General features: G+C 38.5%; 1 protein-coding gene across 1 annotated transcript; it reads right to left on the bottom strand.

The window, feature by feature from the left end:
- Positions 1-12498: 12498 nt before the first annotated feature.
- urm1 (ubiquitin related modifier 1) lies at positions 12499-26035 on the bottom strand. The gene is made up of 5 exons (XM_042508752.2): positions 25957-26035; positions 23017-23087; positions 16223-16304; positions 14272-14320; positions 12499-13628 (listed from the first exon to the last, which is right to left on the bottom strand). Exons 1-5 carry the CDS (start codon positions 25989-25991, stop codon positions 13560-13562), a joined length of 306 nt encoding a protein of 101 aa, XP_042364686.1. The 5' UTR covers positions 25992-26035; the 3' UTR covers positions 12499-13559.
- Between the last annotated feature and the right edge of the window lie 1299 nt (positions 26036-27334).

Raw genomic sequence — 27334 nt, 5'->3', positions numbered from 1 at the left:
AGTGGAGAGTCGTGACATTCTCACAAGCTTCCGGGACCTTTATTGCTGTGGCAATAATCAATAGCGTTCCCACAGAGACGTCTTTTGGCTGGGCAGGTCAATACCTGTCACTCAGGGTCTGAGCCGTGGCACATACCCTCTTACTCAGCAGCTATAGCAGCCCTGCTCTGTCTGCTCCCCTCCTCCCATGTCATCTCATGTATCTCAGGAGTGTGATGTTTCCACAATTTAAGGAGTCATGTGTTTCATCTGAGCTCATGTCCAATTGAGCTGCTGTATCAGTGATTTGTTTCTTTGCATGGTGTGAAAATCTATAGTGACTCCAGTAAGACTGCTGATTTTGATGATTGTTTGTGAATAATCTATTAATCCATGATCCATTTACACTGATATAAAACAGAGAAAAGCTGCATATCTTTACCTCTGAGAAGCTGGAACCAGAAAAAGGATTTTCTTTTCCTTGATCTTAAACGATTAATTGATTATCAGAATTTTTATCAATGATTTTTTTGTTAATTTAATTTTTTTTGTTAATTTATTGTAAACACATAATCATCTATCGGTTCAGAAAATTTTGACCACTTGAGCTTATGAAAATCTTGCTAAATCAATTTTATGAACTGAAAATTTCATGTCATTTTCAAGAAAACAACATCTCTATATTTGGTTATGGAGCAGCTGATATTTGAAAAACTCGAGAATTTTTCCTGAGAGCAACAATAAGCTGCTACAACAGCATAGATTTCATTTGAACTCTGGGGGGACACATATGTAATGTAAAAATGTAAAAATCTGAGCATTAAACACTTAATTTCCTACATTCTGGCAATTTTTTTTATGTAGTAGTGTGTCATTTTTTTCAAAATTAAAATAAACAAATAAATAGAATTAAATAAAAATATGTAAACTCCCTGAGTTTCCTCTCACCTGCTACAGGCACAAAATTATTTACCCGCTCTGCAATAAAGGCAGCTAAGGCACCTACACATCTTTCCCTAATAAATGGAAACCGGGGTCCAAAAAAGAGAAGAAGGAAAAAAAAATGAACAGAAAAAAAGCCAGCTTTGTAAAAATAAATAAATAAAAAAGTGCATGAACAGGACATGGATTAAGCGAGGAAGGGTGGGGGGCCCACAGAGACTGCTTATGCATAGGGCCCAGAATTTGGTGCTCCGCCCCTGTGTAGGTTAAGGTTAGTTTTTGGGGTTCACATTTTGTTGCATTGAAATGACATCCATTCACTCTATATTTACCTTTTTAAAAAGAAAATGCCCATACTTTTGTTGAAACTCAATTGTTTTTTGTAAGAAGTTCCTCTTTCAAAATATGAAATTAATCCAACAAAAGCTGTTTCTGTGACAATGTTTTAAGATTTAAGGGGGGACGCTGGGGACATATCCCCCTCCATATTTAGAAGCATGTGCATTTGTCCCCCTCAATAAAAACATGAAAGTAGCAGAGGACTTTTATTCTGATGAAATTAAAGACATTTACACCATGAGCTGACGCAGGTAAGGCACAAATTGGTGCATAAAAAATCCACAAAATGCAGCAAGTTAAGTGTTTGATGCTGTGTGTTTGATGATAATTCACAGGACCCCCACAATGTTGAAATGAAACCTAGGCCCTTGAGTTTGCAAATGTCAAATAAGAAATTCTCAACCCAACAGATGTCATGTTTCTGATCACAGTCGACAGGGGAAGAGGCAACAGACAGTATGGATAAAGTGACTGACAGGCCAGTAGGCTAGGTTTTTGTTTTTTGGTTTTGTTTTTTTTACCCCAGGTGTCCAATACAGCTGTTTGACTCAAGCACTTAAACAGAATTGTTTCAGTAAAAAAAACCAAAAAACCTGTGCACGTCAACTCCAGTCTTTACACAACACCACTTAGTCAGCACAAAGAAACTGATGCTCAGCCTGAAAGCTCTGGCGATGACTGAAATAATGAGATTATGAGGGCAGTGATACAGGTGTGATTTCATTATCTGCTCTTATGAATATGAAAAAGATTGTCAATAAATATTTACAATTTCTTATTTGATTTTTTCAAAAATCTATTCGATTTTAATGTTGTTAAATGAAATACCTGCCCAGTTAACTTATTTTTCAGTAGATGATGATGATGACAATGAGCCGTTCAGTCTGGTGTAATGTGAAGTGGAGGTTTTATCTCAGGATAACGAGACGCTGGGACCTTCTCTTAAACTCATCTTCTACTTTTACGCTGCTGCAGTTCAAAGTCAATTTAAGGATTTTAGTTGCCGAGGTATGATTGAGGAATTTCACCTTTTTAAACTCTAAAAAACTCACAGAAATCTTGCTCGTTTACTTTAAGGCCGGTTTACTTTAGTATCTTTTAGTCCTTCAAACACGGACACACAATAACAAATTACAGGATATTTGGAACGCTCTGGAGCCCTGTGATCTCTACAAAGTAATGGTGAGATTAGTGGAGACTTCTCTGCTTCTCATCTTCTCTGTTACTCCCTGGATGACGCTGTCCGTCGCCTCGTTGCCAAGCAACAGCGCAGCCACTGTCAAAGAATTCTGGGGGATGTTTAGGCAGCGGCATGCTTGGGGGGAAGGAGTGTGTGCATGCGTGTGTGTAGTGCTGGCAGAAGAGAGGTGTGTACTGGTCTGAGCGGGGAGTAGCAGGACACACTCAGTTGTGCATTTATATGAGAATTTTCTTTTAATCTTTTAATCTCAGCCATTATGCCACTTGGTGATTCGTCAGGATCTATTTTACCATCCCGCCTTTCATCAGTGTCACAAAGTACACCCCCTTAATCTCTGATGAGTCAACTTTTTTTACACCAGGGAAAACTTACGGTTCACACTCACTCATATGTGTGTCTTTTTTTTTTACGTTTTCAGTGCCTTTTCATTGGTCGCAAGGTCAAATTCTTGACCTCCAGTAAGATGTGAAGCAATCTCCTGTCAGCTAAAATTGATAGTAAAGTTGTATGAGATTTGGCTTCATCTGTCAAACACCTAAAATATTTTACCAAGACGCAACATTACAGCTTGGCGGGAAGTAAATGAATGTGCAAAAATAAAGCAAAAGTACATGTTCACATGAGACTGTAGGACACAGAATGAAAGGTAAGACTCTTTTTAGAGTGTCATGGCCTTAAGATTTCTGCCGCTCTGTAGTTTGCTTCCTGCATTTGCTGTTTGTCTCAGTTAATGCCCCTGGTTGTGCATCATATTTCATTTCCTATCACTTACATTTTCTCCACTAACTATTGCAAGCTACCAGTAAACAAGAGTATACGTTTTGTTTTTAATTTCTTTTATTTGGTGAATTTCTATGTATCAATATGATCGTTTTCTGCATCAATTTACAGTGACAATGTCTTAAATTTTGTCAAAATAAAAGTCCTCTGCCACTTAAATGTTTTATTGGGGAATACAAATGCATTTTCTCTAGATCCTGGGTCTTCAACAGGGGGTCTTTGACACCTAGGGGGTCCTTAGAGATACTGCAAGTGGGCCACCAAATTACACCTACATAATTGAAGTTTTAAAAGTTTTTTTCATCAAAAATTAAAATGTGCCTGACAATACACATTTAATTAATCCAACATGTTATAAGGGAAGATAAATTGGTCTATTCATGAGGCCTATTTAGTTACATAACATTTATAGCGACTACCACCAATAAAGAAGCCACAAAGAGGCTAAGCAGGCTCATAACTGTGACTGCTTTAAAGAAAATCATGATGACGTCTAAAGATGCTGATGATTATTTATTAACAAAGGACTTGAAACTGGAATAACAGAAGCAAAACGATGAAATGTGATTTTATCAGTCAACAGAAAATAGCAGAGCCTCACTCATCCTCTTTGTCTAAGTGCCGCCACCTCAGTGAATGAACAGGTAAATAATGTGAAATCAACCCCCCCGTGCCAATTCCTACGACGAGAAGTGAACCAAAAGAACATGTGCGGCATAAACAAATACAACAAAAGAGGATAAATACACATTATGGCTCCTACAAAATTAGTGATAGGCTAACTGTTACCCATGAATCCTTGTGCAATCATGTGACTTAATTAATGCTAAATCACTTTGTGGCACCTTTTTCCCCCACAAATTGGCCTATTACCTGTATCATTATACAGGCCGCAATGGGCAGTTTTATAACTTTTCAAACAGGGGACCCTGACACACTGTCCATCCCAGAAACCACTGCGGATGATGCAGAAGGTGAGGCTACCTCACCTCGCCAGGTGAATTCACACCTACAGGCCAGAACAAACAAGATGCCAAAATATTAAGACAATTATCCCCAACACTACTCCGTTTTATACAATATCCTGGGGTCCCTTCTCTGTCTCTCTTGAAAATAAAAAATATTCAACCCCTGCCACAATCATTGAAATCCAAAATTTCTGAAATCTGCGTCAATGCAGATGAACAAGTCCCACTTTTATCATGGCTGCTGGATGAAATTAGTGTGGTGCTAATCCCATAGTGATCTTTTTCAAAAAGAGTAGAGCTCCATCGGGTAGATATGTGGACGAACTTGTGTTTGTCCACTGAGCCTGTTCAATAGCTCTCCTCCCAATTTCCCTCTTTGTCCGTTAAACTCTACGTCCTGTCTTGCCCAAACATTCTTCCCACTATAAATTCCAATGACATTCCCTGCCACAGCGTTGCCTCTCTCTGTAACCTCTCCACTCCACTCTCTATCCTCTATAGCCGTGCCCTAGCAGCGGGGTGGAGATGCCTTCACCAGAGGAGGTTTATTTTAAGGATTCCCCTGTTCCTTTTGTCCTCTCTCTCCTCTCCATCTCTCGACGGGATGGTTTCATAGCTCTCCCTGCCGACTGGGCCTCCCTCTCCCCTGCCAGGCCTTTTAGCCAGCGGGTTAAACATTGATTTGTGAATGGAGGGAAGCACAGTGGCCCCTGCGTAGAGTGCAGCGGTCCCCTACTGTTTCTGTGTGTACACACACACACCCCTACTATACACCACCAAGACTAACAGCCAACATGAAAGCTACTGCACTAAAAGGCTTTAATTCAACAACTGAAGATAGTGTTTCACAAGTTTTTGTGTCGCTATAAAGCCTTAAATTGTTCTGATAAGATTTTTTTAAATGCAAAGTTTTCACATTCAGCTTTGTGCTGCAGAAGTCAAATACACACAACTTAAGAAAAAGAAGTAAAGGAATGAAATTTTAAAATAGCAATCTTCTCTCAGTGCTTGATCTTAATGTTTAGTTTAGTTAATCAGCACGTATGTACATATTGAAAAATGACAGTAAGATCTGAAAAAAGTTTGAACATTGTGCACGAGAGGTTGGAAGCCAAAAAATTGGCTTATGAATCTAATTCATCTATTAAAGAACAATAGTCATACTTAGCCTTAAAGTGGTTTGTATCCATGCCTTCAATTGCAAAATGTCCAGGACCAGGAAGAGGCTCAAAATGACCACAAGGTACCTAAAAGAGATGCAAAATAACCAAAAATTAGATTAAATTACTTCAACAACACACAAAATTACCTCAAAGAGACAAAATGACCAGAAAATACAGAAAATTATCACAGAGACAAAAAAACACCAGAATTTGATACAATTATTTCAAAGAGACAAATGACCAAAAAATATCACCTAAAAAAGACACAAAATGACAAAAAATAGATCAAATTATCTCATAGAGTCAAAAAATACCTCAGAGATAAAATGACCAAAAACTACAGGACATTATCTCAAAGAGACACAAAATGACTGCAAAGACATAAAATAACCACTAGGAAACACAAAACGACCAAAGAAAAAGAAATAAAAATACAGAAAATCGTCTCTGAGACACAAGACAACTGCAAAGAGACACAAAATAAAAAATAAAAACCTCATTCTCATTGACACAAAATGACCAAAAGGTACAGAAAATTATCTCAAAGAGAGCAATGTCTAAAAACAGATACAATATGACCCAAAAACACTAAAAATTACCTCAAGACACAAAATTCCTTCAAAGACACACATAAAAACTGCAAAGACACACAAAACAACAAAAAGAGGCAGACCCCCCTTCTTCCTCTGTAGGAGAGGTAGTGGGGCCCTTTGTCTCATTATCTGCCTGTATCACCTTAAAAGGATAACCTATCTAATATTTCAATGGTTTGCGGTCTGAAATGTAATTTGCAGGTTCAAAGATGTTTATTGACAATTTGAAAAAAAAGTATTAAAAAAAGCAGCTGATGCCGTACATTATGTGCATCACTTTTTGAACTGTCAGTTTTGCCACATGTTGGCAACATATAGTTCAAAATAATACATTTATGTTGCAGGCGTTTCTGTGATCTTAGCAGCGCATGTTCATTTGAACACATTATTGCAATGTGGTACTCAGCGTAAAGTAAGAGTGTCCTGACTCTCCAGATCCGTAACCCTGAGCACCATAAGTGAGTGGATGTCAAGGTGAGAGTGAAAGTAGACCCTCTTGACTTCTGAGTTTCCCGCCTCTGGAAGAGTCAGGGCATGAAAAGGCAAAGAGGGAGAGAGGGAAGGAGGGGAGTGGAGATGGAGGGGTTTGCTTTTCACCACTCAAAAAAAAAGAGCAATGAATGAGTGACTGGCTGAATGAATGAGAGGCGGGCTGGGCCTGAGAGGGGCTCTGGCCCTGTGGATCAGCAGAGGTTAACTCGGCTTCTTCAGAAGGATGAAAAGGGAAAAAACGGATTGAGCTTTAAAGAGGAGGATCCCCCTGCGCCCGGGGCGGGATCAGACAGGATGATTTATTAGAGAGAGAGAGAGAGAGAGAGAGAGAGAGAGAGAGAGAGAGAGAGAGAGAGAGGAGGTGGCGTTTGTAAGCATCAAAAAGCTGCAGAGCAAACGCAGCATTCAAAACTGCTGATATGCACGACATGAGGATGGGCTTGATTCAGATTCGAGTTTCCACTGAGAGAGAGACAAGCTTAACACTTCTTACCTCTTGAATTATACTCACATATTGGGGCATTTATGCAAAACCGTTTTACGCATGAACACAAAAGCTTGCCAGCTGTCTTGATGAGATTTTTTCAGTGTTTAAATTGCAGTTATGGGGCATACAGACAGAAAACACTCAAAATACGCTATTTAATTTGGTTCTTTTGCATTCGTGCTTGTAAAAAAATACCTAAACTGGTCTCATTAGTCATTTTGTTCAGAGTGTAGTCAGGTGCGCCTGGGGGCTTAAAGATTTAACCTCGTGTGTTTTAAAATAAATTAAAGAAAAGCTGCACAAGTGACACACAATCGTGTATTAATAGAAAAAGTGCAATGACATGCTGAGCCCTGACAAAATGCCCATTGCAGTTGTGCGTTTTTTTTTTTGTTTTGTTTTTTTGTTTCTGACTGCATCTTTTTGTACAAACTGTGAGATTTATCCACATTTAAACTATGAAACAACGCAGCCTCTGTTGCCCCTTCAATCGGCTGTCACATGAGCATCATATAATCCACTCATTTTCTGTCACTCCGGACAAACACTTTGCCACACAGGCCTACAGTAGGCTGCCCTTTTCTGCAGCAGAAAGGCTGCACATGGCGCTGAAGGCGCCGCTTTATGTCCAAGTGCCTGGTTACAGCGTTGCACTAGTTTGCTCACACAAGAGAGGGGGCACAAGACAAACACTAAACGTCATGCAGTGCGGTCAGAGAGTAAACAGTGTCGGGATTGTAATCTCTTTTTGGGGTAGAAAATAGGGCTGTTGTGTCTTTAAGAGGGGCTGCTGGTCCCTCATCGCAGCTGCTGGCGTGTGTGTGTGTGTGTGTGTATTTGCGTGTGTGTGTGAGTGTGTGTGTGTGTGTGTGTGTGTGTGACATAGAGGACAGCGGAGATTCATTACTTAAGCAGTACAATGGACATTTATCACCCCGTGGTGTTATTCAAATTCAGTACCAAGCGAGGACCTTCTCCACTCCTCTCTCCGCCTTGCGTCGCGGCCGCAGCGTTTATTGTTGGAGCAGCGTGAAGAAAAAGCCAGGAGGGCAGGAGACATGCATCCAGTCAGTCAGTCCGAGAGACCCGTACAGGAAGGATGGAAGCGAGGCAGGAGCGTCTCACCGGGAAGCCCGCTGCTCTTCTTTGCTCCTCAGCCTCTTTTTTTGTCACCATCCTCCGCTGCTCGCTGGGGGGCTTCTGGACGGAGCACGGAGATCCGAGAGAACGCACGACGTGGGAACTGAACCAAGGACGCACCAACGGGAACTAAGGGGTTTCCTTTTCTTTTCTTTTCTTTTCTTTTTTTTTAAATGTCGGTTTCATCACCAGCTATGAAACACCAGAGGAAAGAACGAAAACGCTCCAAGTCTTCAAATAGGAGGGATTTTTTAATGTAATATCCGTGGAAAGCCATTGTGCATCTTGAGGCACCAGAACTGAACAGTCTTTCCCCGAATCGATGACAGTAGCCTGCACAGGTGCAGAAATGGCGTTTTTCTAACGTTCACCTCGGACTTTAAAATGAAATTAACTTCACTTAAGCTGTTTCATTTCATGTTTTTTCCCGTCTTTAAAAGAAAGACTTTAAAAGTGAGACTCTCCAAAAGGAGATGACATTTTTACTTAAAGATGCAGCGGCCATTCAGCCATCTTAAGGGCCCAGAGATGTGGACAGACTTGGGGTTAACTTTACAACTAGCAACCAGTGAGGCAGCTAAAAGAGAAAGTATACTTTCCCTATAGGGAAAGGATGCTTCAAAAAACAGCAGAAGTGACTGAGGCTGCAACAATGCCTTCTTGGCATTATCAAAAAAAATGCAAAAATGTGGAGATCAGTCCGACCTTCTCTGCTTAAGCATTTAAGATGCACTAGTTTGGGTTAAAGTTGTACTACAGGCTTTATTTGAATATTTTTATTCTTAAAAAATATCTTAAGGTTTAGTTTTCTGCTGCGACAGCTCACTGTTGGAAATGCATTGTGAGATTTCTCTCTACGAGAAGCCAAATCCGAGGCAATGCTGAGCAGAGAGGATGTCAAAAATAATGCACAGTACTGCAACTCCCTATCTTGTAGAAAAAAAAGGCGAAAGAAAACAGTTATCCGCGTCAGACGCAGCCAATACTGTCAAAGGGCATTTAGGCAGCCGTAGCAGGTGCAGCCATAGGGCCTATACAATAACTGCTCGTGCACACTTGTGATTTAAATAATCAAATGCTTCATTTCTTCCTTTTTAATCCTGGCAGAGGATACACAGGAGTCTTTAGCGACTGATTGTCCAAACGCAATTCTTGAGTAAACTCAAATTCAACCCCAAGAATTGTGTATGGACATCTGTTGCTGCAGACTCACATTCATCACTGCTGTCTTTGGCCAAACGCCACATCAAGAATGTGGGGCCTCCGAACCACAAAGAAGGCTACAGAAAGGCCTTTTAGTCTCGTTTTGTTTTGTAACTGTCTCGTTTCAGGTAAGATACGGAGCACATTTAGCGTGTTGTGGAGGGAAAAGGACGGGGGCCAAATAAAGTGGGGGAGAAACCTTACTCTGCCTCGTGTAGTGTGTTTTTCGAGGTGTGCGTTATGGTTGGCCCGATTGGTATTTACACTTTGTCGAAGATCTAATCAAGACTGTTTGTTTTAAATGGCAAATATCGACTGGGAGCATTGATGTATCGACTGTGTTTGGCAAATAGTAGAAAGCAGTGAGTTGAGTGGTCGCAGAGTGAGGCCTGCATGCAGCACGAGATGCACGTGAGGAGCTAAAATCTGGACCATCACATACATGGAGGCATGGTCGAGGAAATGAGCGAAGCAGACTGAATACATTTTTAAAAAGTCTTCGTTAAATGCTGAATTTGGTTATAAAAATAGTGAAATAATTCCTGATAATTTATCAATATATTAAGAGCACATTTAGAGCCTATTAAGGCAACGTGCATCCTACAGGAAGCCACTTAGCCACAGATAAATGACTGAAAACACAGTTTTTAAATGCATTTAGTCCCTCTAAGGAAAAATAACTACATATTGTGTCACAGTGCTGTAAAAGCAGAAAACACACAGAACAGAGGAGGCCTGATGATTGATGCTGCCAAATCTCTGGAGCCAAACAGCGTCACTCATCAATCACGTGGGACACTTTTTGGGCCATTAGTTTTTTTTAAATTTAAATTAATCTTTTTACTTTTTTCATTATTATATTTTTTAAATGAATGATTACACTGATTATAATACTTCTAATTATGTTTTTCTAAAACAACACATTCTTTAAAAAAATACAATAATATTAATCTTACGGATGATTAAATTATTGACGTTTTCACATTTATTGCAAAATAATTTTTAAAAAAGATCTCTAAAAGGAATTTTCTTCTTCTAAATATCTTTTGAATTTTTTTTTTATTTCGTACGATCGCCATTTAATTGAAAACAACAGCACACACACACACACACACAAAGCAAACGTGTGTGTGTGTGTGTGCTGTTGTTGCTTAACATTGAAGGCTAACATTTTCTTAATCCAGGGGATCAGTGCATCATGTGGACTCTGTCACTGTTTCTATTTATTTATTTTTCAGAATACCAGTAGCCTCTGAATTACAAACTTATGTTAGCCTAACTATTTTTTTAATATGTGAAGCACAAATGCACTGATTTGTGAAGGTGATTTTCTGCGTTTTAAAAAATATATATAAGGGGGCAAATTTTTAAATAATAATCAGCAGATTTTAAGAGTTAAGTCTTGTTATGATTTTGGCCAGAGATCTAAAGAAATACTCCTAATTAAGAGTTATTTGGACATGCAGGCTGCAAGCTTATTTTGTATATTTCCCACCACATTGTTGTATACGTGTTATTAACATTCTTTTTAGCCCCAGCACTGCAGGTAACCATTAGTGCAACAGGAAAACACGATGGAGAGCAAATCTGTCAACAGTTGCTTTTGTCAGCATAATCGAAATATTAGGGGTAAATGTATATTTTCATGAGTGGCAAGCTAGTTTCCCTCCTTTTTTTCGTTAGCCTGGCTTTTAGAAAAGATAATTTTACAAACATCCTGACAGCCTGAAATCAATGCTATTATGTAAAATCATAATCTCGCACTTTATTTTTATTGGCTACTGTTTACTACATGGCTGTTTATTACACAGTGGAGATCACAGGCGCCTTTTTATGCCCACTGAGCTGCTCAGAGTAGTTATGATACACTTGTGTGATGTGATGGTGACGGTGAGGTCGACTCTCACCACCTGCATCGTCACCATCTCCCCTGTTGAGCAGCTAGTCAGTGTGCAGGCTGTGGACTAGACTATGAACAGTGCAGGCCCAGGAAATAGTCCAAACCTTGCATGCATTGCATAACAATGGAAGAGGGAATAAATTATGGGCACAATCTTGACTGTATTATTATAGCATTACAGAAAATTAGAGTCTAATGTATGGGCTATAACTGCTAAAATATTATTTTATTTAAAAAAAAAGGTTAACAAGCCTTAAAATTTTAAACAGCCTATAAACTTTGAAACCTTTGATGTTTTTAATATTTGGTCCATTTTTAAATGGTGGCCTGTAAGAGCATCAAGCCTGTAAACACATGCAGAACCATGTTTTTGATCATCTTCTCCCTCTCACACACACTCAGTATCCTCGGCCTGCACTCGCTGACACAGAGCTACACTTTCTCCTCTCTATAACCCCCTCGCAGCCTCATTAGCATTTTCTTTCTACCGGCCATTATCGGCCGGTTTCCCGTTGCAAATCGGACTCCACAACCGAGAAAAGGTTTTAGGTCGCCCCGGGCGTTCAGGGGAGGGCAGCCTGGAGGCTAGACCTCGACCTCCCGCAGTGGTCCTGTAGTTCACACCCCACCCACCACCACCACCACCATCACCACCATCACCACACACACACACACACACACACAAACACACCCTCGACCCCCTCCGCTCTTATGCATATTCCAGCTCAGGATAGGAAGGTAAAATCTCCCTCAAGTCTCATCTAATCAGCCTAAAACTGCATGAGATCACAGAGCTTGTCTTAAATCGATCAGATATAAGCTATCACCAGGAATTATCGAAGCGTGGTGTAAAATCCTAATCGAGGAAGGCGTTTGGCTGTAGGCCTCTGCGTGCGGTAGCCTACATGGGTGCTTTGAATCTTTTCTGCCAAAAATGCATTTTATGGTGACACAGTCGACAGAAATGCTGTCAATTGCAGAAACACACAATGTGGTTTGGACAATTGTGAAAGAATAAGCTTTACACTGGAGAACAATAACATAAACATAGAGGATGTAACATGTAGCAGTAGAAAATCACAAGAAAAACATTTATTGCAATTGCAAAACTCTTAATAGGCTAAATTAAGTGTGTTTAAGAAGTGTATTTTCTGATTTATTGTAGTTTAATTCGTTATTTTGACTGAAAATAATCGTTCATTTCAAACAGGTAGGTGTAAAATAAATATATATATTTTTTTAAAAACCCATGAAAAATACTCGTTTTATGAAGAATTACAGAATTTAGGGTAAAGATAAGGAGGAACTATATTTTTCTTTTAAAAAAGTTTTTAATCTTATTTTCATTTTGCGAGGAAAAAATGTAAGCAAGAATAAAACATTCTAAGAAAAAATCTTTTTTCAATCACCTTTGACCAGAAATTATAAAATTAAAAAAAAAACAATAAAAAATACATTTCTTCAGTACACTATTTAATCCCCCGATTAGCATTTCCAAGCATTTCATGAACATTTAATACATATTATAATACACAATAATATAGTTGTAAGCAGATAGATATGCAGGGCATTTTGGTTTATTTATTAGTTGTGTGATATGAAGCATCCATAACTGGTAACTGGTGTTTAAACAGGTCATGAATGACAGTCTATTTAAACACAGATTGAATGTGCAATTTAGAAGTTATAATAGTTTTTATTTAAAAAAAAAATTGAAGGATATGTGTAAATTACAGTGTTACAACTGAAACAATATTTTTACTTCCATTTTTCTTTGAGCGGTATTGACAAATACATTTAAGAAAAACACCTAAATTGCCCTTTTATCCACTTACAACTACAGCAGAGTGTGTTCTGAACATATTGCTAAATGTTCACATAATGCTTACAGATGCTAATTAGGGGGGTTTAAAGCAAAGTGTTGCCTTTTATTTAATCTTCTTGTGGACTGAAGGTCGTTGTAGACCCTAAGATAAGATCAGTTTGTGTTTCACAGTCATGCTGCAAAAAAGGATGCAGGGAGATGAGGGTTTACACACCAACTGTAGGTGTTCATATTCACACCTGTGCACCCACAGCTTCATGCGATTACACCTGTCTTTCTGAATTTAAAAAAAAATGTTACGCAAACAATTCCTGTCTCACAGTTTCCACATTTTTCTTGGTAACCATCTCTGAATTTTCACTCATGTCTGCGGACCAACATCAATCACGGTCAGAGCTCACGGTGCAGGCTGACACGTCCGCAGCGTCCAATGGGGTGGTGGGTTGTTAAGATGTGGAGGAGGGAAAGAAGTGAAGAGTGCAGAAGATGTGGAGGAAAAGGCTGTTACAGAGAAGTCAAGGATGTGTTTGTATTCCTCACTCATTTGCTATCCTCCATGAAGAGTAGAAATAAACACAACGTTGTCTTGGTCCTGTAGTTGGTAGTCCAGCTCCCCCTGAGGTTCAGAAAACACACCAAATATTCAATATCAAGTCAAAGGAGAAGCATCTGTCTTTACTAATACAAATATGTGTATCACTCCTCTGTTCCCATTGGGGTCCAATCAATGACAAACTTTTCATTTCATTTACATCCTATCTTGTGTCCTATAATTGAATCAATGGATTCAAATTGGAGCGTTCACACTGTGTGTGCATGTAAATACGTGCTCAGATATGAGACCCCAAGGACAAACTCGTCTTGCAGCTGCTTTCACGTTACATGAAACATTAACTGGCTCAGAGAAAATGAGCAATCTCAGTATCAGTGAGCATACAAGCTAACCTCCACACTCACACAAACAGTCCTAAATTAAATGTCCACACGAGTGTGTAGTTACAGAGATCTATGCATGAACATATTAACACAGCTGTGTGCATGACCTCCCATCATTTAAAACTGTAATGGCACATCCTGGAAACAAACATAAGGGTTAAAAGAAAAAAAAATAATGCATGTTTTTACAAGCTGCTGGAAACACACACACACACACACACACACACACACACACACACACACACCCACACACACACACACACACACACACACACACACACACACACTCTGTACACCATCTGACAGTGGCTCCCAGTGCTCACCATTAGCTCCCAGTCTGCATCGTTGATAAGCACCAGGATCCCGGGTCTCCTGTGGGAAAACACATCGTTTTGATTCAGACGCATTTCCCAAAGGTAACAGACATAAACCCACGTCATACACACGTGTAAATGTCTCAACAGATGCACAAAACAAACAAACTCAGGGAAAAGGCAATCTGCATCCTGCATCAACAAATACAATTAAAAAACTAAAAGAAAAAGCAAAATTTACCGTTGTTTTGAAATAAAACTAAACCAATACCACAAAGATTCAAATGATGTTAAATAAAAGAGAAATCACAGTCTCTTTTGTGTTGGGCATGATTTTTAATTTTTGTGTAAAATGTAAATGTAAAATAATTTGTTTTACTGATTATTACTGTTTTTTCTTTCACCTTTAAGGGTGACGAATCAAAAATCAGGTCCTTTCCTTGCAAGTGCAGCCTGACTAACAGTTCTAATCAAAGTAATTGATAATAGAAAATGACAACTGATTAATACACCTAAAAGTAACTTGTAAAATTAGCAAAATGTGTTTTTGCTTAAATCTTTTCGGTCAAAAACTATGATTTTTTAATATTTTTAATTGTTTTTACAAAGCATGCCAATATGTACACCAGAAGGAAAAGAAAGGAAATCAACTCTTAGGTGTTTTAATTTCAAACACCTCTCAGTATAAAATTAATAGACAAAAGTATAATGTTTGAGAACACTCACTGGTATATTTAGGATAATAAATCTATCAGCATAAGTGACTGCATGTCTGCGCTATGTCCATTTTATGGCCCATATAAGATCATAAACAAGCACTTTGGGGTTATTCTCATTGCTGCTCATGCTGTGTACATTTACACTGCTCTTTCTGCTAATATGCACAAGCATCACACATTTCCACAATATTCTGACTAACAAGGACTGAAAGTCATGATGATTTTTTAAAAATAAAGCAGTTATAAGTGGCGGAGGTAAAAGCGATCGTGGGGGGAAACAAACTGTCACCGGAAATTAATGGCAGCCCAAAAATAACATTCAGATGATGCCTAAAAAAACCACCACCCTTCAGAAGAGGATAATGGGGATTTTGGGGGAGGGTGACAACAGGCACCTATGGGTGCAGTCCTGTAAACATAATGTCAGTGTGTTTTAATCCCGAAAGCCACAGATGAAACTGTTTAGGTAGCGTGGATGGTGAGATAATGCCTGAAGCAGTTTGAATAAGCTTCTCTCCACCTTGTAGATGCTCTATGACGTCAGTGGGACAGGGCGATGTGAGAGGAACCTGAATGCAAACGTGACCGCACAATCGGTACGCACACACAAAAACAGGGCTGCCTCCAGAAAGCACAAAAAAGGGTAAAGATTGTAGACTAATCACACACAGCTCCCAGTTTTTAAAAAAGATAATGAAGAAACACCTTGATGATGGTTTGCTCAAAAGCAGCATGTGCTGCCAACATAAAGTCCACACAAACACACACATCTAATCTATACGGTTTATAGGTAGGCCAGCTTTTATCTTCATTCATTGGTTAGGGGGTGCTATAAATAGGCCTGCACAAAGGCAGCTGTAAAAGTCAGCCAGTCCTATAAGGCTGCTGTAAGCCCTGGACCCACACACACATACACACACGTGTGCGCACAAGCTCGCATGCACATACACACTTGCACACAGGTAATCATCTTACTGAAACCCATAACCTCAAGGCTAGACTGTTTTTTTTCTTCCCCAGCATTTCTGAACTGCAGGAAAAAATGCTTCAGAAAGCTCCTCGACTTCAGTTTCATTTTCACATTTTCAGTATACCGAAAGCTGTTTAGTTTTGATCAAATATTAGTCATATTTGGCTGTTAAGATTTTTGTTTTCAGTGTCAGTGTGACATATAACATGTCCTTTAGGGTTATATCATTGTGCACAGATCAAGTGTGTGTCAAGTGCACGCACACACTCACACAGAGTCTCCCTGGACAAAGAGCTCAGGCCGTTCCTTCAGCAGGTTCCGTTGGATCCAGACCAGCAGCTGCTTCACGTCCCCTAGAAAACACACACACACACACACACACACACACACACACACACACACACACACACACACAGAGCCCATACAGCAGCAGACAACAGAGGTCACAGGTCAGGGGTTAAGGGTCAAGGTGCATGGTTCCAGCCCCCTGGTCGATGTGACGCGACAGAAGCACCAGGCGGGACGAGGCTGTGTATATGTGTGTGTGTGTCTGTGTGCATGTATATTTATGAGTGTATGTGTATGTTGGGGGGAAGAGGACACTGGAAATGGGGGGGAAGGGTTGACTGATGTCAATGGCCAAGAGCGACATTGTTCACCTTGGTTAGAAAGAAATAAAATTAATAAATCTAGAAATGACTGTTTGGATAAAAAGAAATAAAAATTTCTGAAAAAATCCTGTCGACATGTCATTTTTGAAGATTAAAATGAAGAAACAAAAAATATTGAGCCAGACATCCCCCAAAAGCATCTACCTCTTGAGTAAAAATTAAGATTGCAATTATATTTCTCTTTAGCATCGCCCTCGTAGTGAAATTTGTCAATGCAGGACTTCTAAAATGATCAGAAAATCCAATTTTAGAAGAATAATTTTCTATGTTAGAGTCGAACATATGATGCTTCTCGCCTGAGCTTGAATATCAGCATTGCTTGAATTTTCTATGAGTCTGACCTCTTAAACAATCAGATTGACCTTGTCTGAACAATAGGTTGAGCCTCACTCAGGCCGACTGACAGAAAGCCACAAAGGCGATGACAATGAAAGGTTTTAGGATAAATCCCCACTAAACAACCGAAGATGAATACATTATACTTAAGGCTGTTGTTAATATTAGGAGTCAAGGTGGTGCAGGCGCTTATGAGTGTGTGTGTGTGAGTCAGTGCTTGATGTGTTTCAGTATGTTTACTTTTTTTTTTTTTGGCTCTACTCTAAACTCTAATGTGATAATATATATACAACAAAATCATGGCAAAAGTAACAAAACACACAAATCTAATATTTTCTGGTGACCATTTCCTGATTGTGTGTTTGCGTGTGTGTATGATCACAGCTGTCTTAACGTACACGAGCACGTCACCTCGCGATAACACTTGAGAGCAGCACTGCAATTGCTGGTAGCTAAATCACGCTCACACGCACTCTCTCTCACACACACACACACACACACACACACACACACACACACACACACACACACACACACACACACACACACACACACACACACACACACACACACTCAAACCATTAAAATGAACAGTATCTGCTTCCTTGACCAGTTTACACAAGACTGAAAGAGCAGAAAAGATGAGAGATGAAAATGAGAGTAAATAAATTAAAGCGAGAGAGCAAATATATTACGAGAGAGAGAGAAAAAGGAGAGAAGCAGATGGAGGAGATGCAGGAGATATGAGGGGAAGAGGACGACAGTGAGTCATCCTGAGCCAGGTGTGAGGAGAGCGGTGAAGCCGTAGCAGGTAGGCGTCGAACCACACGGGGATTCAGGAGTTCAGCTGGATCAAAGGCAGAGCTAATACGACATTAAAACTGTGCAAAGGCTTCAGTTTGTTTTTTTTTTTTTTTTTACATGAAATACATTCAGAAAAATGCAGGAGAAAAAAATGCTGTACAGGTGGAGCCAAATTTGGATTTTGCACGGTAACAAATACGTGTTAACAGCGTTTTACTGCAAAGCATCAAGACTTAGAGTGTTCAGCTATATTTTGTAAAATAAGTCCATTACCCCCCCCCCAAAATATCGTAAAACATTAAAAATGTTGATACTTTATTGAGCCAAAAACAACACTTTTCACATAAACAGTAGGCTGCTGTGTGACTTTATGACATTGTGCAGTATTTTTTATTTTTACCAGAAGTACACTTTTGTTTTCAATGAATTATTCTATTATATATGGAATGCAGACATGCATTTTGTGCACATCAAAAATTTCTGAAACATTTTAGTGTCTAAAATCTAAAGAGTCACTAAAATAGATGTCTTTTGAATAGTACAAAACTGAACTGAAAGAGGGCTTAAAATGCAAAAACTAGGTCCCTAAATCGCAAAATAATTCAATTTTCTGCATCTTCAAGTTCAAGTGTTTGTTTATTCACCTAAAAAAACACAGAAATTACAGTGCTTGCTGATTAGAAAACATATAATACAAAATAAACTACAGAATCATATCACGTTATCAATTTATATCAGAAATATTAAAAGGCCGACTTGTATCATTTAGCTTGTGACAAAAAGATTTGTCGAAAATCCTGCCTGGTCACTGTGACTGCGAGGGCAACAGACTGTGCACATGATATGTGATGTATAAGGTGTGTGTGAGTGTGTACTGTGTAGATGTGTGTGAGTGTGTGTGCACATGCGTGTGCGAATGGTGCTCAGGTTAATTGCAGTGCTGTCGGCCAGCTCGGTAGTACAATGATAGTGCTGGTTTTCTACGGGTCTAGGCCTCCATATAAAAAAAAGACATATACCTCCCTTTGACAGACACACACACACACACACACACACACACACACACACACACACACACACACACACACACACACACACACACACACACACACACACACATTACAGAGTACTGGGCAGTGAATATTGACCTGCACCTCTGCGGGGCTAAAAACAGAACTAATCACTACAGCAGTCATAACTCCTTCTTTGTGGTGACTCGCTTCTTTGCTCTGCCTTTAACTATTGGTAATTTTTTCTCCACCATTACCCCTTATTCGCTCTTTCATCCTCTCGCCCATTTACTTTTTCATTTGCTCTCTCTCTCCGTCTCTCTCACACACACACACACACACTTTCATTCTCTTGTAAAACCTGCTCTCCTCCCCTCTTTCCCTCCTTCATCTGTTTCCATCTTTTGCCTTCTATTTTTATTTCGCTCCCTGGAGACACACACAAGCAAACATGTTAAAAGTTGCACACAGAAAATAAATAGGTTGTCTTAGCTCGATACACAGGTCGGCAATAATTCACTTTCATTAATGAAGCTTTTTTATAAGAGAAACAGTCATCAGGCGCTGCCCTTTTAAAGGCTTTCTTGTAAAAGGCTACAAATTTAAATCATCCACAAGCAAAAAGGCTTGTATAACTTAACTGTTTTAAAAATGGAAGACATGTAAAGAAATTAGGAGTCAGAGAGGTGAAAGGAAAGAACGACGACATGGTGAGGCGCCGAGGTGAGGGTTTTTTGATAGCGCTTTGCGGTCCAGGTAGAGGGGGGAAAAGAAAATGAGGGAACAAACGGACAAGAGAGAGGGAAAATGCGTCACAGGCTCCCGAAGCATCTTGGGATAGCTGCGTTGCGTGGGTGGGAAGGAGACATGGAGGGGAGGGGAGGGAAAAGGCGCCATTTTGACGCTGATTCAAAACCGTGCCCGTTTTTTCTTTTGTGCGTGCAGTTTTTCCGCCCTTTCTTCTCATTTTGCTTCTCTGTCTTTGTGTGATTATGACGGTCATGTGAGGGGGGATGAGCTATCCATCTTTCTGCTGATGTGAGGGGCAAAAACTGTGTGATCCTTAGACCACGGGGGTTTTGTTGTGTGTGTGTGTGTGTGTGTGTGTGTGTGTGTGTGTGTGTGTGTGAGAGAGAGAGAGTTAGATAGAGAAAGAAAGAGAGAGAGAAAGTGGGGGTGGGGTCTTTCAGTCGAGGGTCATCAATCACCGACTGGGGTCAAAGAGAAATACGAAGGATTCAGAACCAATTATATCTGCCTTCACTGCACCCCCTCTGTACTAACACACACTGGTGCAAACACACACACACTGACGTGTAAGGCAAAATTAGTTCGGGCCGACATTTTCAGGATCAGCAAACCTGCCAGACACACAACCGGCCTAGACGTGACATCACAATGAGCAAATACATCCCGAAAATGTTGTGTCAAAATGTCTGCGGTCTTGCGACATTAAAATTATTAACTTTGTGCACAACGTGACAAAAACTCAGGTTATGTTAAACACACACACACACACACACACACACACACACACACGCACACACACACACACACGCACACACGCACACACACACACACACACACACACACACACACACACACACACACACACACACAGGTCGACTGGTGCAGCAAGGTCATATCTGACTGACATTCCCTGCTCTGGTCAACTTTTGTCTTTTTGTTGTCGTGGAAACATCAGCGCTATGGATGAACACCCTTTGTTTCATCAAATACCAAAGACACATATTTTGTTTGTTCTCCACACCAACACACACACACACACACACACACACATGCAAACAAACAAATAAACAAACAAACAAACAAACTCCCAAAACTTTTTTTAATCTCTAGGCAACTTCCATTCCTCTCTCTATTTCCTCAATGACCCTAGTCCAAGGCTGGCTTTGGAAAATAAAATTGGGCTGCAGGCGGTTTTCCCTCGATGCCTCCATGCTGAGTTAGTGGCCCATATTGGAAGGAGCTTGAATCCCACAGCAAAATAAAATCTAATCTATTTGGATCCTGAGGTGGGAAAGTTTTTCACAAATTGAGATATGAGCACACACCTGCCAAGTCACCCAAAAGGATCTCAGACAGAAAAACAACTCGTCACTCCATCGCTCTTCTGCAACCCACTGGAAAAACATTAACTTTCCCATTTGCACCCTTTACCTCCATTTACATACGCATATTAATTGGCATAACCTGTGGGCAATATTTTAGAGTGAAAGACGTGGAAAGGATCAGTTCAGAGGTGAGGATAGAAGGAGAGAAGAAAAGTGACAGAAGGATAAGGGCTTACAGGAGGAAAGGGGAACATGTGTTTCCATATTACACTGTTGCAGCAGTGCAATGACTGCTACACTAAACAGACAGCCTTGAAGCATAAAAAATAATAAATAAATAAAAATAAGAGTAAATGCAAAAATAAGGTATTTCACAAGCCACAAATTGCAAGATGTGTCCCCACCTTTCCCCCACAAAACCTTGTAAATGTCCGCACTTTTCATATTTCACTGCCAGTGGCCTAAAAAGTGTCTCTCAAAAGGCTTCCTGGCAAAATTAAGGTTCAAATCTAAAAAAAAAGTTTGGTCATTATGATCTAAAAATAAGCATTCTTTGCATCATGTTTATTGTTTTGAGCTAACAGCTGTATTTATATCAAATGAGGACCATACTGATGGCTTCACATTTTTATGCAATTTATCTTTAAATGACTGACAAACATTTCCAAACCATTCTCTAAGTAACACAGAAAACCCTCACTGAGGTGTACTGAATCACAAAGTCTTGACACTATCCATCAGGTAAAAGACTATATTATTAATAAACGAATACAAGAGAACAGCGTGCAACGGGATCACTCCAGCTGGGATACAGCGATTGCAATTTAAAATGAATGCGGGCCAGGGGCATAAAGTGGCCCCTTCCATATGTCCTAACCCCCTAATTACAGCCTCCTCTCTCTGACCACACCCTCCTCAAACCCGGCCTTCATTTAAGCTCAACTACACACCTGTACAGTTTTGTGACTGCATCTTGCACGGTTGCGACACTAACAAAATCTGCCCACACAGACAGACATATGAACACTTTCCACAGTACTTTAAACAGCCTCTGTGGGAATTCCCACTATAATATGTGCCACCAAGACTGAATTTGGGGTCGACATATTATTGGCTGATGACTGAAGACAATATTTGGCATTTTGCTGATTATCTGTATTGGTTTTTTATTTTAATGATCGCCGATAATATTTATTAATTTAAAAAATGCAAAGAAAGTGACGGCATGGGACAAAAAGTAGCAGGGAACTTGCTGTATATGATGTTGAAAGTTTAATTAAACATTTGCTAAAGACATTTATACAAAGTTTTGTGTTGGAGTTTATTATATTCCAAATTCTAAATATTGTTAGAAAGATTTTCATTTTTATTGTGAATGCAGATCAGTTCCAAATATCAGTTATCGGTCTCATTAACTACTAATAATCTGTAGAGGTATTGACCCTGAAAAACCAATAAAGGTCAACCCCTAGACCAAATGATGCCATGATGACACACACACACACACACACACAGACACACACACACACGCGCACACACACACACACAGACACACACACAGACAGACTCAGGCCAATGGGACATTGTTGTGGCTGGTAACAAGTGATCGAGAGTGACGGATTCTTTGGTTTCTCGGTAAAACACACTACCTGCCAGGAAGTCATTGGTTTCCATTCATTTCTGCACAATATGACTCTCAACTTGGCAAGGCTGTAAGCTCGATATGTAATCTATTACACCAAACTTCATATCTAGTTTTAATTTAGTTAATTTAAAATCATCATCACATGGCAATGCAGCTAAAAACATGGACTTATTTGAAACGTCAGTAAAGATGATGCATTCAGGTCCAGGAGGGCTGAGGTTTGGTTAACCACACTACATTATCAAACAGTGTGTTTGAAAGTTGAAACCTGAAGACAAATAATATGCAGAGATGGATGTTGTGAAAATGATTTAAAGTCATGTGTAAAAGTTTATGCAGTAAAGAGAAGTGATTTAGCAACCAAGATGTGTGATATCTTGGATGTCAAAGCATCTCAACATGAATGACCACAACACTGATTAGAAACATTTGTCATCCTTGGGTTTTTACTTTAAACATATTGGGGAGGTCACTGTTTGACAGTGAGGCTCTATTTATGACATGCAGAAAAAGGTAATACTCACAAGGTTCGGACTGGCTTGGCAGAGTCACATGATGCTCCTTCACGCTGTCAAAAAGCAGCTCTGCTCCGCCACTGAACAAGAGAAGAGTCAGAATGATCAAAGTTTGCCTTTTTGTGAAATTAAGATATTTTTACAGGAAAAACTAACTAACTAACACAACATGAAGTCCTGCATCCTGAACAGGCTGCAGAATTAAATGTACAAAAACAATTAATACCTGATGTCCATTACTCTGACAAAGAGAAAGGTTGTGTACATACACGTGTTTCAAGTGCTTCTCGACAGAAACCATTCAGACAGACTGACAGCAGGTTCCAGCTGACAGCGTTCACGTGTACAAGCTGCCTCTCAACATATATTTGGGAGTTTATTGGGGGACGTTGCATGATGACCAAACTGCTCGCCTATGTCACTAAAGTCTTTTGGTGCAGGTCCAAGTCAATTCTCAAGTCTCGTCAGTCTGTCGTGTCTCTGCTGTACAGATATTTCCTTTATATCGATGCGTATTAAGTGATGGACAATAATGCAAATCACCAGGCAGAGACGCTTTATGATAAAATTGTATTCTTATGGGATTTTTTTCATCGCTATTATTAAGTACTCTTAACTGTCAGATATTTCATTGACTGGATTAGCCAGACATTCCTGTCTGCTTATCTGATTAATGAATATGTCATTTTAACTTCCAGAAAACCAGAAAATGATTAAATACATTTTTTCTGTGAATTTTCCTGAAAAGAGCCACCGTTTGAACACATTTTACCTGACGAATGAATGACAACCAAAACAATGTCGTTGTTGTTATTTTTGTTCTTTGACACTCAGTTTCTGATCAATCACACCTGTCCGTGGAGACATATTGGGGCACAGGATCTTTGAAGAGACAGTAATATTTGGGAAATCAAAGCAAAGTTCTGAGAGGCATTTAAGTTTTTTTTTTTCAGAAGTCTTTATGACAAAAATGTTAGTGATACATTCAAAACCCCAAAAGTAAAAAACAAATCTTATTATTCACACATTCATACACAAATTGTTTCGGGAGACACTTGAGGTTCACTGTCTTCTTGCTTAAGGACACTTAGGGACATGACTAATGTGAAAGTGACGCATAAAATAAAGCGTTACCAAAAATATCATCTACAGCTGCTGTCATATTTCCATAGTCCTCATTTTTGTGATGCAAGTCCAACTTGAGTCTCAGATCTTTAGCTTTGGTGGCGGCTGGTTTTCACTTTTTTCTGCAGGTTTTTATTTATTTTCCTGACCAGTGGTGGAATTCAAAGTACATTTACTCAAGTACTGTACTTCAGTTGAAATTTGAGATACTTGTACTTTACTTGAGTATTTTTTTCATGTCACTTAATACTTTTATTCCACTGCATTTCAGAGGGAGATATTGTACTTTTTACCTCACTACAATTATCTGAACGCTTCAGTTATGAAGTTACTTTAAGATTTTTCCATAAAAACATGAGAAAAGTTTATAAAGTATGTGCTGGTATAAACTAATTTACCAAACAGCTTATACAAGAACAGAAACAATTTGTTGAGATTAATCAATTAGCCAATTTACTGTAAATCAATGGACAACTATTTTAATAAAGATTAAAGTCATTATTTGTTTAGTTTTTTTAAATACTTTTCTTTTTTTTATGTTTTTTTCTGCACAGTGCAAGTTTTTTACTTTTAATACTTTGAGTACATTTTCTTGATTATACTTACTTTTAATCATGTAACATTTTCAATGCAGGACTTTTACTTGTCACAGAGTATTTTCACGGTGCGGTATTAGCACATGATCAGATCTGACCTAGTGTTTGCATTATGGAGGAGTGTGAGATAATCTCACAGTTTTAAGTATTTTAGCATCTGCGTAATAACAAATATTGTGTCACCAATAAACTTATAGAAGTTTCCTTTAAAGTAATACATTGAATACATCATGTCGACCAGATAATCCCTAAACTGAGAGATGTGGGGAAAAAATAGTGTCTTTTTTAATAAGGACATCAAAAGTATTTGACGTATTAAGTAGTATTTTATGTGTGACTTTGTGTTAAATTATTTGAGATGGCAATACAACATTTCTTTTAAAGACTGACAAGTTCAAGGGTTCAGTTAAATCGATTATAATATAATATCTAACATTTTTGTATAATAAAAATGGACTTGATCATCCAAAAAAATTTATTTTTAATGTATTCATTTTTTATTCGAAATGTAAACTGACTCAAAAAAAAATAATACAAGAATATAGAAATTGAACATTACATCCAAACATTACACGGACTGAAAGATAGCAAAGCTGAGAAAACACTAGACTTTTATAATTCATTAATCATTTTTGTGTGATTCTTTGGTTGATACCCCTTTGTATATATGTATATATGCAAAGAATTATATATAGTTTGTCCTTTTTTTAACTTTGTTTTGTCTTTTTTTTTCCTTATGTTTTGTTTGCAGTGTCCTATTTCCTGTTTGTTACATAACTGGATTTGTAAATATACTTCAGCCGTGTATGGAATAACTGGAAAAAACGAATTAATTTTTTAAAAAGGGAGAAAAAAGAGTCTGCTCGGGTCAAATATGTTAAAAGTGGAGTCAGTCAGCTGTGTCACTTCTGTGTGACGTTATAGTGTTTTTCTCTGCTCGCGCTCTGAAACGTGTTAAAGCAGCGCGCGGCGCCTCTCTGTATCTCTCTCTGTCAGATCAGACGGAAAAAAACGACCACACGATGGTGAACATTTCATAAACAAACTCACAACTTAGCAGGCAGCTACATGTTACACTGATCTGAGCTCTTTGTTTAAACCAACAACGGACGATGGTAGCAAAGCAAACTAATGCAACTCTTCTTCGACGTCTAATCTCCGCATAAATGCCGACAAAACACCAAAATATACACACAAAACTATCAAAATGAGGTTTAAATTCGCCTACCCAAACTCCAGGTGAATCGTTAAGGGCGCTGCCATATTGTCGGCACAAGCAGGAAGTAGTAGAGGGGAAGTCGGAAGTGACGTATGTGAAAAGGAGACTTGGGTTAGCAAATGATCATATATGTATGATAAATGATGCACTATTGTTAACTGATTTATGTAATTTGGAAAAATTCATATTCCTAAAAATAAATTTTCTAAATTCAGTCCATTTTTTTCATTTACTTTAAATTGAAAGTGAATTTTTCTCTCATTTTCACGATTTCTTTTTATATAGAATAGAATATAGAATAAATAAGAAATAAGAAATCCATGTCAGTCGCTAAAATTTTCTGAGATGTTTGCTCGATGAAATCTGTCACATAAGTTATTCTTTTCTTTTATTAATCATGATTATTTCTTTTATTATCATTATCATTAAAGTAGCCTAAACTTCAAACTTTTCATTTACTTCTCTTTACAGTGAACTAGTAAGCTCTCACTGAATGTGTTTGAAGAGACTTAATATAATCAGCAAACTGAAAGCAAACTCCTAATTAGTTTTTAGAATAAAACATATTTTGTAAACAAACATATTATCCTTGAATTGATTTTTTCCAGCTCTCGCTTTCTTTTTCGTCCTTTCTAGTATTCAGTTTAAAATGTCCTTCATATGTGAACATAATCAAGTACAGTACTGATTACTTTTTTATTATAATAATAATAATAATAATAATAATAATAATAATAATAATAATAATAATAATAACAATAATAGGGTACAGCCATGTCTACAGGAAATGTTGAAAAAAAAGCTGTGGTTATGTTATTATCTCTGCCAATTTAATCAGTTTGTTTATAATCAAACTGCAGGGTATTCTGTGGCTGTTTTTAGTTTTTGGTTTTTTTTTTAAAATACATTTTGCTGCTCAGTTACTTTGATTAGATTTGATGTGTTATATGTCATAATGAAATCGTTCCCCTAAATATAAAAAAATAAGGAGCTTTTGAGCAACTTCTTCTGATATTTAGTTTGGTCTTTTTATTTGCAGTGTTGCCAGATTTTATTTTAATACACTTTCAGTTATACCCTCACTTTTGTTGAACTTGAACATGAAATATTTTGGATTGAGTCCTGCTCTTCACACATGTCAAGTTGTGCTTCTGTAAAATAGCTTCTTTATCTCAAGGCAAGAATGTTTGTTTGTTTTATGTTTTTAATGCATTATGTAAAGAAGATTAAATTTTATTTGTGTATGTAATGTTCTAAACAACAAAGGAAAGTAAACAGCATAAAACATTAAAATGCTAATTGAAGACTAGACATCTTTACAGGAGAATTCAAACATTGAGAACAGCGACATAAATACAGGATAGGAGAACATGATGGTTCATGGTGA

This window comes from Plectropomus leopardus, chromosome 20, assembly GCF_026936395.1.
Source record: "Plectropomus leopardus strain MGB_pleo_1.0 chromosome 20, ASM2693639v1, whole genome shotgun sequence".
Classification (NCBI taxonomy): Eukaryota; Metazoa; Chordata; class Actinopteri; order Perciformes; family Serranidae; genus Plectropomus; species Plectropomus leopardus.
Note: the sequence above shows the minus strand (reverse complement) of the source record. Positions and strands in the feature narration are given on the sequence as shown.

What these genes read in the sequence shown, in the direction of transcription:
- urm1 (XM_042508752.2), bottom strand. Translation starts at nt 25,991, where the DNA reads ATGGCAGCGCCCTTAACGATTCACCTGGAGTTTGG. An exon ending in TTTGTCCAGGGAGACTCTGT is followed by an intron (nt 14,321 to 16,222) that starts GTGAGTGTGTGC and finishes GTTTTCCCACAG; the next exon opens with GAGACCCGGGATCCTGGTGC. An exon ending in ATGCAGACTGGGAGCTAATG is followed by an intron (nt 13,629 to 14,271) that starts GTGAGCACTGGG and finishes TCTGAACCTCAG; the next exon opens with GGGGAGCTGGACTACCAACT.